Genomic DNA, 12,728 nt, shown 5'->3' with positions numbered 1-12,728 from the left:
TTCTCGCTAATATACATTTCGTATCTTTTACATATGTAACGCGAGATTTTATTCTTCTTGTGTATTAGGGTTTGTCGATTTTTGAAAACCGGTTTTTTTGAGGTAATTTATGAAATTAAAAAACTGGGGTTTTTCCAGGTAAAAAACCGGTTTTTGAGACTAAACTTAATATAAAAATTAATGAATTATTTTAATTATATACTTAAAAACATACAAACATTGACACAAAATCGAGTCTGTTCCGTGAATTGAATAAAATGAAAACTGAAATTAGTTTTAAGGTTTTAGTTTAGAAATCATTAAGTTTTTTGGACTAATATTATCAAGATTGTACCAAAATTATCTAAAAAAAAGAAATAATAGCTTTGCTTTGAAAAAAAAAATTCTTCAATATTTTTAGTATTAGAAGGTTCAAAGAGAAGAACAAATAATTTAGTTGATATGTTTGGTAGTAAGTGAGTTTCTTATATTTCTGGAAAGAAATAGTGTTTTGGATGAAGGACCAAAGAAATCGTTTTGGTGTTTATTAACTACATCTTACATATATCGCTTACACTATATATTTAAACTATTCTTCTCGAAGGTAACTTAACACTCTATTGAACTACTAAACTAATAATATTACTTAACGAATCTTAACTCATCTTCTCCATGCTTAACTACTCCGAGCTAAGCTTCTTTGACAACTGTTGTACATTGTTGCCACCTTTTACAACAACTGTTGTGCTAAAACAAATAGATAAGAATCCGTGTAAGCAATAGAAAATAAGTTGTAAAAATCCTTTTTCTCTATTTTATTTTTGGGAAAATTTGAAAACCGGTTTTGTAGAAAAGTTGAGATTCGAAAACCGGTTTTCTTTTTAGAAATCAGTTTTTGTATAAACCCTAATATTAATGCAGTGAGTATGGAAGGAGAAGATAAAAAATTAAAAAAAAAAAATATATGGCGAAGAACAGAGAGGATAGGAAAGAATGCGATCTGTGGGGGTCGAAGAATGGTAATTTGCATTTCATTTGCATTTTCTGATCTCTGCCTGCTTTCTTCGCTGAATAATTAAATCAATAAATTTCTCACATCGAGTTCTTTTTTATTCTTTTGGTTGATGGTTTTCTTTAGGGCTACATACGTGTAATTTAAATAATGTATTATAAATGCAAGAAAGTATTTCTACTTAACTTTTCGTTAAATGCAGAAAACGATTCAAATATTTATTATATATTAATCAACACACGAAATACTTTTTTTATCTTTTGTTTTGAAAATTATAAAACTGGCGTCACTAAAACAACTCTATCCTGTAAACTAATTGTCAGAATGTCAATTTTGACACGTATTATTTGAATGTTGGTACTATCCAGAAAACATAAGGATCTGTCAACAGTGTTGCCACATATGTGTCATATAAAATGAATGACAAATCTTTTTACAAATCCATTTTGATGAAACTATTTTTTAATCAATGATTAAAATGAATCTCTAATGAATCACAGTTTATATTCGATTTCAAAGCATTATGATTTCTGGTCCTAAAATTCGTATTATTTATTTTGTTATAAAGTTACTTTAGTTTCAATTTATTTATAAAAATTGAAATAGTTTTCCATAAAATAAATGTAGAACTTTAAAGAAATGTATTGAAAAAGTATAGTAATTGAAAAAATAGCGCTATCCAAAAATAATTTATTACTTGTTACTCATAGTATTTAATGTTTTTTATCATTAAATAATGTTAATGAGGCAATAATAATTATTAGCATTTCTTGTAAAGATAATTCATTATGATGAAACTATGTTCTTTTTGACGAAGTACAAAGTTGCGCGGGTGAATCAAGAAATTGGGGTGAGGTTTCAAGGATGGCGTTTCTTACACTTCTATACTTAATACAATTCTTAATACTGTGACTTAAACTAGTTAACGAATAATGATCATCTCCATGCTTAACTCCTCCGAGCTAAGCTTCCTCGACAACTTCATGATGTATGTTGTTGCCACCTTTCACAACCACTGTTGCTCTCAAACTTTTTTTCTAATATCATTGTACAATTATATAATTAGACTTTATATTGTGATTTCTCGTCTTAAAATTTGTAATATGTATTTCCTTATAAAGTTATTTTAGTTTCAATTTATTATTAATATGTTAATTATACCTTCTACTTCGTTAAGTCTCACCAATTAATTGCCTATCGAAGATACAAATAAGCTCCATGAACCATTTATAATTACATCTGTTAATAGCATCTAGTAATGAATGATGCAAATAAACAAAACAAAAAAAAGCTATCCATGATTCTTACTTCGCACTTGTATAGTGCTAGATACGAAAACTGCAGTAATATATCAATACTGTTAATAATAATAGCCACGATTATTAATGATGATAGAATCGAAAGAAAGAGAGAGAGAAAATGTAAAAAGGAAGTATAAGAAATGTTCGTAATTATTATAGATTTTCTTCCGAGAGATTTGCGACGATTAATCAATATTATCGATACGATCTTTGATCGTAAGTTCAGCGTTTAATTATTCAACGGGTGTATTTTATCCATCGACCGGTGTCATTTCTACGCGACATTAATCACATCTACAATTTGTCTCAGTTTCTTGTACGCTCACACAAACACACGCATACTCGTAATATTCAAATATGTTAAGTGTATTCATGAGTTACACTATTAATTCAATTGTTCCAAATGAATTATTTAAATGAAATTTTGCCTTTCAATATTCTTCATCAATATTAATTGTCCTTCATTTTCATACAGATTTTTATAGAATCTCTGAATGAAAACATTTTGGATTTTGATTTACAGTAATTTTCTATTTATTAAATTTAGGAATCAACAAAAATAGAAGATTTTTTATGCTTTCTTGTAATTTTCGTTCACTTTCCAAAGAATGTTTAAAATTATAGTCATTTTTATTCATTCATACAATAAAATCTATATCTTCAATTTTCTATACTTTGAAAAAGTATAGTAATTGAATAAAATAGCGCAGAAAATCTAAAATAGAAGATTATATTTCCTTATAATTTTCGTTCACTTTCCAAATCTATAAATTTAATTTTCAATTACTTATCTTTTCTATTGAATTTATAATATGTTAAATGAAGAAATTTGATATTTTTTTCAAATTGATTCTATTGCATTGTTGAATCATCAGAAATTATATTAATACAATTAGACAATCTGTTATAAACACATTTAATGAAAATTGTCATAAAGAAAACCTCAACAGAAATTAAATTTCCAAATTTTTATAATACTTGATTATATGTTCTTTTTTAAATAATAATAAGTTTGTATATTAATAACTACATTGTTGTAAAGTAAATGGTTACACATTAATACATCTGTATTAAAAAAATGATGTACCAAATCATAATTACAGTAAAAATTTATCAATTTCGATATGACAATTTGAAAATATTTCGTATTACAAATAATTTTTCTATAATAATTTGTAATTTATTGTATTAATTAATAGCTTTTACTTTGTTTTGAAATGTTGACAAAATGTAAGTCGAATAATTGAAATAGTTTTCTATAAAATAAATATAGAACTTTAAAGAAATGTGTTGTAAAAGTATAGTAATTGAAGGACAAAAGCGCGTAGACAAAAGCGCGTAGACAAAAGCGCACAGGCGAAAGCGCGAAGTAACAAAGTTTAAATGTTATTTAAGTGATCTATCCAAAAATAATACTTTAATACTTGTTTATAAAAATTATCGATTATTAATATCCTATTATTAATGATATTTTATCATGAAATATTATAGATTGTTAATAATTAATACCATTTCTTGTACAAATAAAGATAATTAATGATAAAGAAATTATTACTATATGAATAATAATTACAATTAAGTGTAAAATAATAAATTGATTGTAATTCCCACGATCTTAAGGTCAGAACGGCTGTAAGAAAGAGTCTCAGTTTAATCCGCGTGTGCACAAACAGCACCTCAGCAATTCCGTTTTATCCTAGGCAGACACATCCAAGTCCAATCTCTCCATAAATTAAACACATTAGAGCGTATTTCGAGATGAAAGAGTCGAGGAAGTGACGCTACACGATCCACGCAAATCTATTGAAAATTTATTGGTTGCTAGGGGAGCAGTTTCCTTCTGGATTTATATGTTAATGAAGATCTTTAATTAAATGAACGATCCGCGATTTGCATGATGGAACCATCCATTCGCGCGACTCGTATAATTTATTGTACTAGTAGTAACTGGTAGCAACCACACGATCTGACCGACCACTTTTGCTGAATAAGCGGACAAATTACGCGATTCCAATCGATTATCATCGTTTCCACCCAACGCGTTTTATTTGCATTCCCAACATTTCCGCATACTTATAACATACACTAACAGTATTTTCATGATCAGAAACAACAACAAACAATAAAAAACATAAGGAATAAACCGAAATATCTTTGATTAGAGCACGAGCATATTATTGTTCTAAATTATGTCAATTATATACTACTTATATGTAAACATATGCAAATTCGTCTTGCGTCTGTGTTTAACACACCATTATGGTAATCCAAGAGTTGCCCACACTTAGTTATTAATACCATAAAGGTGTATACTCTCTTGCCCACCTATTCCATTGACTCCAGAACAAAAATAATGATAATCCACGTAACTAATAACGATCTACCTTTATTAATGTTCTGCATGCATGCATATATACATTTCGTACACACCTAATCATCATTCAATTGAAATCAATCTGTTTATTACCATAACCCATTATTTTCCAACAATTAAAAATTAACTTTTGAGTTGAATTATAGTCAATTTACTCTATATTTTCGATTAAAATAACAAAACAAGTGGTGAAAATGAATGAAATGGGTTAGATATTTATCAATAAACTAATTATTTTCTGCACTTGTCAAATAACAGTTGTTTTAAAAGGTGTCCCAAAATGAAGTGATATTTTAATTTTTTAATAAAACATATTTTTCTTTGAAAATTGATAATGTTTTTGCTTAATTACAAAGTAGAGACATGGAAGTTATATATATTTCTAAACATCTGATAAATTGACTGCATTGGCAGCACATGTTTATTCTGATATGAAATTTTCGATAACATCTCAACATAACTGCTGGCAAAGTTGTGTCGAATTTTTTCGTTGAGATCCTCAATGGTTTGTGTTTTTTTATGTACACTCTATCTTAAGATAACCGCAAAAGTGAAAGAATTGATTAAATTCAGCACGGTGTAACGAGTACGATGACCAAAGAAAGTACGATGATGACCTGTAAACAGTTTTCGTAAAATTTTCATCATTTTTGAAGTGTAACTTAATCTCAATGTTTACTAATGACAGCATATGAAAAATCTATACTATGGTTTTACTGCGAAAACGCGGCAAATTAAAAAAGGTCAATTACTTTTGGGACACCTTTTATAATTATATCTTTATAGGAAATAAACTAATAGAAAATGCTTAAAAACTAAGAATGATTTACTTAGTTTGAACAGATGAACAGAACAGATAAACAGATGAAACTTTACAAAATGGTACAAACAATCAACTTTAGACTTATATTTTAATATGTGATTTTCCTTTTTATGGTTATTTCATGAAATTTATCTTTGTTCTGGCTATAGTATTATTTTTACGAAGTAGAATGCTTTCGTTAATCGTATTTAGGATAAATATTTTGTTATATATTTGAATTGTAATTAGTTATACATCTGAAGAAATACTGTACTTACTTCTTAGAAGATTTCAAAAGAAGATTAAATATTGGGTTTTATTTAACTGTTTGTTACTGGTTATCAATAAAGCAATAGCATAAATCTATCTTCATGTTGCTTATGATAAGTGTTTAGTGCTGGTTCGTTATGTAACTGTATGCATCTTATTGTATATAAACGAGTTTCTAATACAATAATGTTTATGTGTTTTCAGACTGATGTCACCAAGTAGTTCACCGGCCACCTCACCGACGATGTCGAATTCCTCGTCGCCAACGCCTCCGGCCGTTAATTATAACAAGATGACGGGAATACCGTGTGTGGCGGCAGCCTCTCGTTACACGGCGCCCGTCCACATAGACGTCGGTGGGACGATATACACTTCCTCATTGGAAACCCTAACGAAGTGAGTCTCCTGCTGTCCTGCTATCCTCCAGCTACCTACATACTACTACTACTACCTATCAAATGATGAAAGGCGCCAATTAATTATACGCCATTTCCGATATATTCACCACCTCGCGACTATCTGCAAAGACCGTCGTCCTCACTCTCCTCTCTGCTTTATCTCTCACTCTCTTTTTAACACACAAGACAAACAAGAGTCTGATGCATCTCGTTGTCTCAGTCGTGCTGTTCTGTGCCGCTTTGAAAGACGCCCGCAAAGGAAACTTGAAATCGTTATTTATCTGCACACTCTATCGGCTTCTTATATTCCTTTACTTACTAACTTGCTCGCTTGCATATAACAACATACACTGGTTTGTTGTACACACACGTACACCACTTTCCAGCTAACTAGATACATCATTCATTGCAGTAGATTACTTCGAAACAATTGAGCGCCCGTATATTTATTGGCCGGCAAATAAATAAACTTTTAACACAATATAAATACAATTAACACTGCTATAGAAAACGAAGCACACTTCTAATTCATAAAATATACATACAAATAAATAAATATACACACTACACACCTAGAATATTGTCTCCAACATCTATTACGGAAACTACAAAATCAGAAATTACTATCTCATTATTTCACTATATCTTCCTTAGTCTGGATTTCTACAGTCTAGAGCAGTGTTTCCCAACATAGAGCCAACTTTTTAATCCGAGGACCAAAAAGTTTGAGAAAAACTTGTCTAGACTACGATTACAACAACTTAATGTTTAGCAAAGAAAATACACCGAATCTTAATAAATTCATAACAACTGCAACTAAAAGATGTATTTTTCATATTTTCAATGACCCATTATGGCTATGAATGATATAATCATTAATTCATCTTCAACTTATTGTTGTGATAATAGAAGATCCTGGACAAAAAGATGTATAAGATAAATATGTAACTCATTACTATTTCAATATTTTAAAGAGATTATTTTTTGATATTAATAGTTAGTTTACCTTTTTGCCACGCAACCCGACTGCTAAAAGTATTTCACCAATTCGTCGCTTTGACAGTAGGTGACAGCTGTGACAAAAATTATAACAGTGACAGCTGTCACATCAATTAACATTTTTCTTCATTTATTTATTTTATAATTTTTATTGGCCTTCATTTTTATCCATATGAAAATCCTTAAATAGTTCAATAAATTGTTTTATAAAATCAATTGACAAAAAGTCTGTAGAAATCAGAAATATTTTTGTTTTGAATATTATTTTGTAAGTAAAAACTTATGTAAACATATGTCGAGTAATAGTAAAGAAAATATAATACTGCAAGCAGTGTTTTTGCTTAGTGCTAAATAACGTTATGCGTGCTTAAGAAAATGAGCTTCGTGAACGTGGACTTTCTTGGAGGTCGTACGCATCGATGAAAAACCGTTGGCGAAGGTATAATTTAGAAATCAAATGAGTCGTAATGAATAGTTAGGCGAAATTATCGAATCGAGTTGGATGGATGCATTCATTGGGAGGGAGGATAACGCGTACAGTAATTATGCATATTTCTCTATTAATTTTCTGTTAATGATGCGGATTTTAATTGTCGTCGAGGAATGCAAAATATATTTACATTGAAATCGAAATAATATTGTAAATAGTTCCAGTTAGATAATCTGAAAAATATTATAAAATTAGCAGAAAATGTTTGGCATTAGTGTCTTAATTGTTGCTAAAGAATGCGTGAAAATGCTTACATACAATTGAAAAATTTGTGTAAAAGAATCCGGAAAATTATTGGAGAATTAATACAAGAATCATAGAAAATTAAAAGAATGTATTTACATGGATATATTGAAGTTAGAGAGTCCAGAAAATGTTCAAATAAATGTTTGAATTAACATAAAAAAATGCAGATTGTAAGAAGAAATTTTTGTGATTCTTATTTTCATTCTCGCTAAAGAATGTGAGAAAATGAAGAAAATTTAAATACAAAATGTTATATTTTGGAAAATTGTCTGAAAATTATTGTCACTAGTATTAGGATCTTAGTTGTTGCTATGAAAATGCTTGTGTGAAATTAATAATTGGTGTAAAATAATTAATAGAAATATTATGCAAAATTAGAAGAAAATATTTACAGTGAATTTTTTAAGATAGTCCAGAAAATGATCGAATAATGTTTGAATTTGAATGCTAAAAAAATCGAGAAAAACAAATTGATTCAAATTTTCAGAAAAACGGTCGAATTTGTTGGGTATTTTTTGTACATTTTGTACAAGTATGTATCATTATAAGAAGAAATTTGTTCGTGTTGGGATTCAGATTTTCATTCTCACTAAAGAATATGAGAAAATGAAGGAAATTGAAATACAAAATTTGAAATCTTGGAAAATTATCTGAAAATTGTTGAAGATTATCAGAAAGACCGGAAAATGATCGAACAATGTTGTATGCTAAAAATTCGAGAAAATGTTTGTATTAATATAAAAAAAAATGATGCAGATTGGCAGAACAATGATAAAATTGATTAGGTGATTTGTGCAAGAATGTATCACTATTAGACGAAAATTGTTTGTATTGGGATTTAGATTTTCATTATTGCTGAAGAATGTGAGAAAATGTAATACAAAATTTGAAATATTTGAGAATTATCAGAAAATTGTTGGCATTAGTATTAGGATTTTCATTGTTGTTAAAGAATGCGTGAAAATGTTTGCATTGAAATTAAAAATTCGTGTAAAAAATCAAATTGTGTCATTATTAGGAGAAAATTATTGGATTAGTATTAGGATTTTCATTGTTGTTAAAGAATGCGTGAAAATGATTACATTGAAATTAAAAATTGTTGTAAAAAATCAAATTTTGTCATTATTAGGATAAAATTGTTAGTATTGGGATTCAGATTTTCATTCTCTAAAAAATGTGAGAAAATGAAGAAAATTTAAATACAAAACTTGAAATCTTGGAAAATAAAATAAAATTGTTGACATTGGAAATCGAATTGTAATTGTCGTAAAGGAATGTGAGAAAATTCTTGTATCGAAATAATAATATGAAAACAAAAAAAAATGACGTCTGAGGGTGGCCTGGGTTTGGAGAAGTTGGACGTGATCACCAGAGGGTTTTTCGTCCCCGCCGTGAGGATGGAGCGAAGATGGAAGAAGAGTGTAGAAGAGATGAGACCATGGGAACGCAGCCTCCCACATGCGGCGCGGCGCGGATCGCACCATCTCAGGAATGCCTACATAAATCTCATTAAACCGCTCTAAAACTGTAAAAGGTTGCAATCATATGGTATTAAAGTGTTTACAATATCGAATATCTCAATCGGCCGGGACATAAATCAGCCATTTCCGAAGAGTTGTTGGCGCTCTCGCGCGTCGTGTGATGATAATGTGGCTCTATTCCAACCATGACCATAAGCGATTTGCATTGGAGGAGAGCGAAGAGCGGAGAGATGCAGTGAGAAAAGGATACAATTTGAACTGGTCATAATAATAATAAAGCAAATATTGAAGGTAATTATTAATTCCGAAACTTGTTGCGCGATATTTCGGAATTTCGCTGACGCGAAGGCCGTATATCATTGGTAGCGAGGGGACGTTAATTTATATATCATCGATATGATACAGATGTGACACTGTTAACGGTGATTTACGGTGCACTCTCTGTATCTACTAAATGCGAGACACGTGCATGCATACATACATGAATACATGCTCAACCTCGAAATCTCCTCCTCTCTTCTGCCGTTGCGCTAAAATTTATTAAACTCTTGACTAAATAATATGCAGACACACACACACACATAGTACATACATGTTCTCTCGCTCGAAGCCAACGAAATCTGATTGCCTGCAATTTGTTCGGGCTTCCATATTACTACATTCCCTTGTTTGTTCAATAGCTGTATCACAACTCTAAATCTCTCTATCTATCTCTGTTTTGAATTCAGTCTGCAAAGAGAGTCTCCTCTGAAATCCTATTAAATCGCTATTATAAGTATATAAATAAATGTCGGTTTGCGTCGTTTTTGCGAGCAGCAAATTGGTAACGAAGTCGAGGGCCGCACTCTGTGGTAAAGGTAGTCCCACGACTCCTGGGGGCCAAATATGGCCATTTCCTATTCTACCTCGGGCATCATCCATACCAGAAAGATAAGGCCGACGAATACATTTAAGTAATATGCAGTTAGTTTGTAAGCGACGCACGTTTCCATCCCTCGGGCAGAGTTCAGTAGTAGTAGCTACACCAACATCATTTGCTTCTTTTCATCCCGTTTATTCTTTCAGTTTTGTTTGTCGTTCAGCTATTTTAATTCGCTATTTTATCATTTCCAGATATCCCGAGTCTCGTCTGGCGAAACTCTTCAACGGCACCATTCCGATTGTCCTGGACTCTCTCAAGCAGCACTACTTCATCGACAGGGACGGCGGCATGTTCAGACACATCCTCAACTTCATGAGGAATTCCAGGCTTCTCATACCGGACAACTTCAACGATGTTGACCTTCTGTTAGAAGAGGCTCGATATTTCGATATTGCTCGTAAGTATTACTTCTTCCGTTTCTAATAACAAACATAATAATTGTTAATAGAATATGTATCTAACTAATATGATCTACACAAAACTAATAATATATATTTTTATAACTATAGTAGAGATTCTCATCCTTTTAACAGCGCGACCCAACATTTTTGTTTGTAGTTATACTGCGACCCAATAGTTTCTAACATAACATTTTTGACGCTTTGACGTAAGGTGACAGCTGTCATTTCACGACCCATTCAATATTTAACGCAATCCAATAGGTTGAGAAACGCTGATATATAGTATATACACTTATCAATTATTATGATTTAAAGATGTGATTAGTTTCAAATTCGTTTACAGTTATTTATGAGCATAAAGAAGTTGATTAATAGATTTGCAATTATAATATTACAAATTTTGTTATTGCAGTTCTTGATTCGTTTGATAATAATACACATTGAAAATTAAATTATACTGAGTCAAGATAATGGATGTGGAAATTTAAATTTGACGTAATTATGATAGAAAAACTTTGCTTTCATCAAATTACTTTGAGAATATCAACTTCATGACTAAGAAATATAACTTATTTAGGTTCCAAATTATGGTTTTATTAAGTTTTCAAATATTTTATGTTTAATTGGTTTAAAAGTTTGTGTTTCTGTTGCAGCTATGATACGTCAACTGGAGCAACTGAAGAAAGAGAAAATTAAAAACGGAGCATTCTCTACGACGGGATCTTCGAAATCGTTGTTGGGTGGAAGACCTCAGAGTACTTCGAATTTAGATAATTCGAGGACGGGAATGGATACCTACGAATGCGTCGCGCTTCACGTGAGCCCTGATTTGGGCGAGAGGATAATGTTGTCCGGAGACAGAGCCGTCCTCGATGAGGTCTTCCCCGAGACGAATCAGGCCCTGATGGATGCCCGAACCGGCGTCGCATGGAACCAGCAGGACGTCCACCACGTGATCAGGTTCCCACTGAACGGCTACTGCAAGCTGAACTCTGTCCAGGCCATCACCAGGCTCCTCAACTCCGGCTTCAGGATAGCTGCCAGCAACGGCGGAGGCGTCGAAGGACAACAGTTCTCCGAGTACTTGTTCATCAGGAAAACATTGCCGGGCTGACTGTAAACCCATATCAACTACAACACCCCATCGACGCACTCGACAATCACTCCACGGGCATACTACTTCTTATTTATCCTTAACACTACATTATTTATTCCTTTGTTTATTTTTCATTTTATTTTTTTTGTAACATCCATGACCAAGCGTTTCCCAACATTCATTTCACATAATAAAAATAGAAACCTCTTCTATGTTACGTCCACACTATTTCTTGACTTGAGACATAAAAGACTATCAAGCGTAACGTACCAACTATGACACTGTCATCAGTGTCAATGAAAAACAATTGCTAAACATGACATTGACATATGCTGTATCTGTCTAAATGACAACCTCTATTCAGATATGTCACACCTTGTATGTAATTAGAGATTGCGAAACATTATTAATAACGAAAGAACTGTTTATTTTAGTAGGCCAATCGTTTTTGTTTAAATGTTAGATTTTATTAAGGTAAATTTAAAACCCTTTCCTATGATTGTTATAATCCTACTATAATACGACAAAGATTAACTATGTTTCTCACCATAAAAAAATATAACAATAACTAAATGAAGTTGTTGGTTTTGGTGATTTTTATTTTGGGAAACGCTGATTGGTTAATAGAATTTATTGAATGATTGGTTAAGTTTCTTGTAAATAAATTCACTTGTATGTATGTTGCAGGATTGGACGACCGCTCGGTTTTACTTTCAGACAAATCACTTCAGTTTTAAACCTATTGATTGTATATACGTTACATATGATTACGTTGATAAACGAAGTCCGATCCTGCTTATATATAAATATTTCATTGTTCCATCATCGCTTCCTTCAATTCGCGTTTTGATTGATCTCAAAAGCTGCAAAATGAGAAAGTTCAATTCGATCTTGCATTTCTTACTGACGTATATTTATTTTGTAATTGTTTACCATGCGTACTAGATTTTGTTTGTA

The 12,728-nt window shown here is 31.3% G+C and overlaps 1 protein-coding gene across 4 annotated transcripts in view; it reads left to right on the top strand.

Annotated features, from left to right (window-relative positions):
- Window positions 1–12,704, top strand: part of LOC108557785 (BTB/POZ domain-containing protein kctd15) — an 88,951-nt gene extending 76,247 nt beyond the window's left edge. For all 4 annotated transcript variants that reach the window (XM_017914723.1, XM_017914644.1, XM_017914562.1 and 1 more), the window contains 3 exons: window positions 5,943–6,134; window positions 10,466–10,671; window positions 11,329–12,704. In XM_017914723.1, the coding sequence (XP_017770212.1) occupies window positions 5,943–6,134; window positions 10,466–10,671; window positions 11,329–11,789 (859 nt within the window). In that variant the 3' untranslated portion in view covers window positions 11,790–12,704. The remainder of the gene's footprint in view (window positions 1–5,942; window positions 6,135–10,465; window positions 10,672–11,328) is intronic.
- The last annotated feature ends 24 nt before the right edge of the window (window positions 12,705–12,728 follow it).

Source organism: Nicrophorus vespilloides, unplaced genomic scaffold, assembly GCF_001412225.1.
Source record: "Nicrophorus vespilloides isolate i.1.1-1 unplaced genomic scaffold, Nicve_v1.0, whole genome shotgun sequence".
Classification (NCBI taxonomy): domain Eukaryota; kingdom Metazoa; phylum Arthropoda; class Insecta; order Coleoptera; family Silphidae; genus Nicrophorus; species Nicrophorus vespilloides.
Note: the sequence above shows the minus strand (reverse complement) of the source record. Positions and strands in the feature narration are given on the sequence as shown.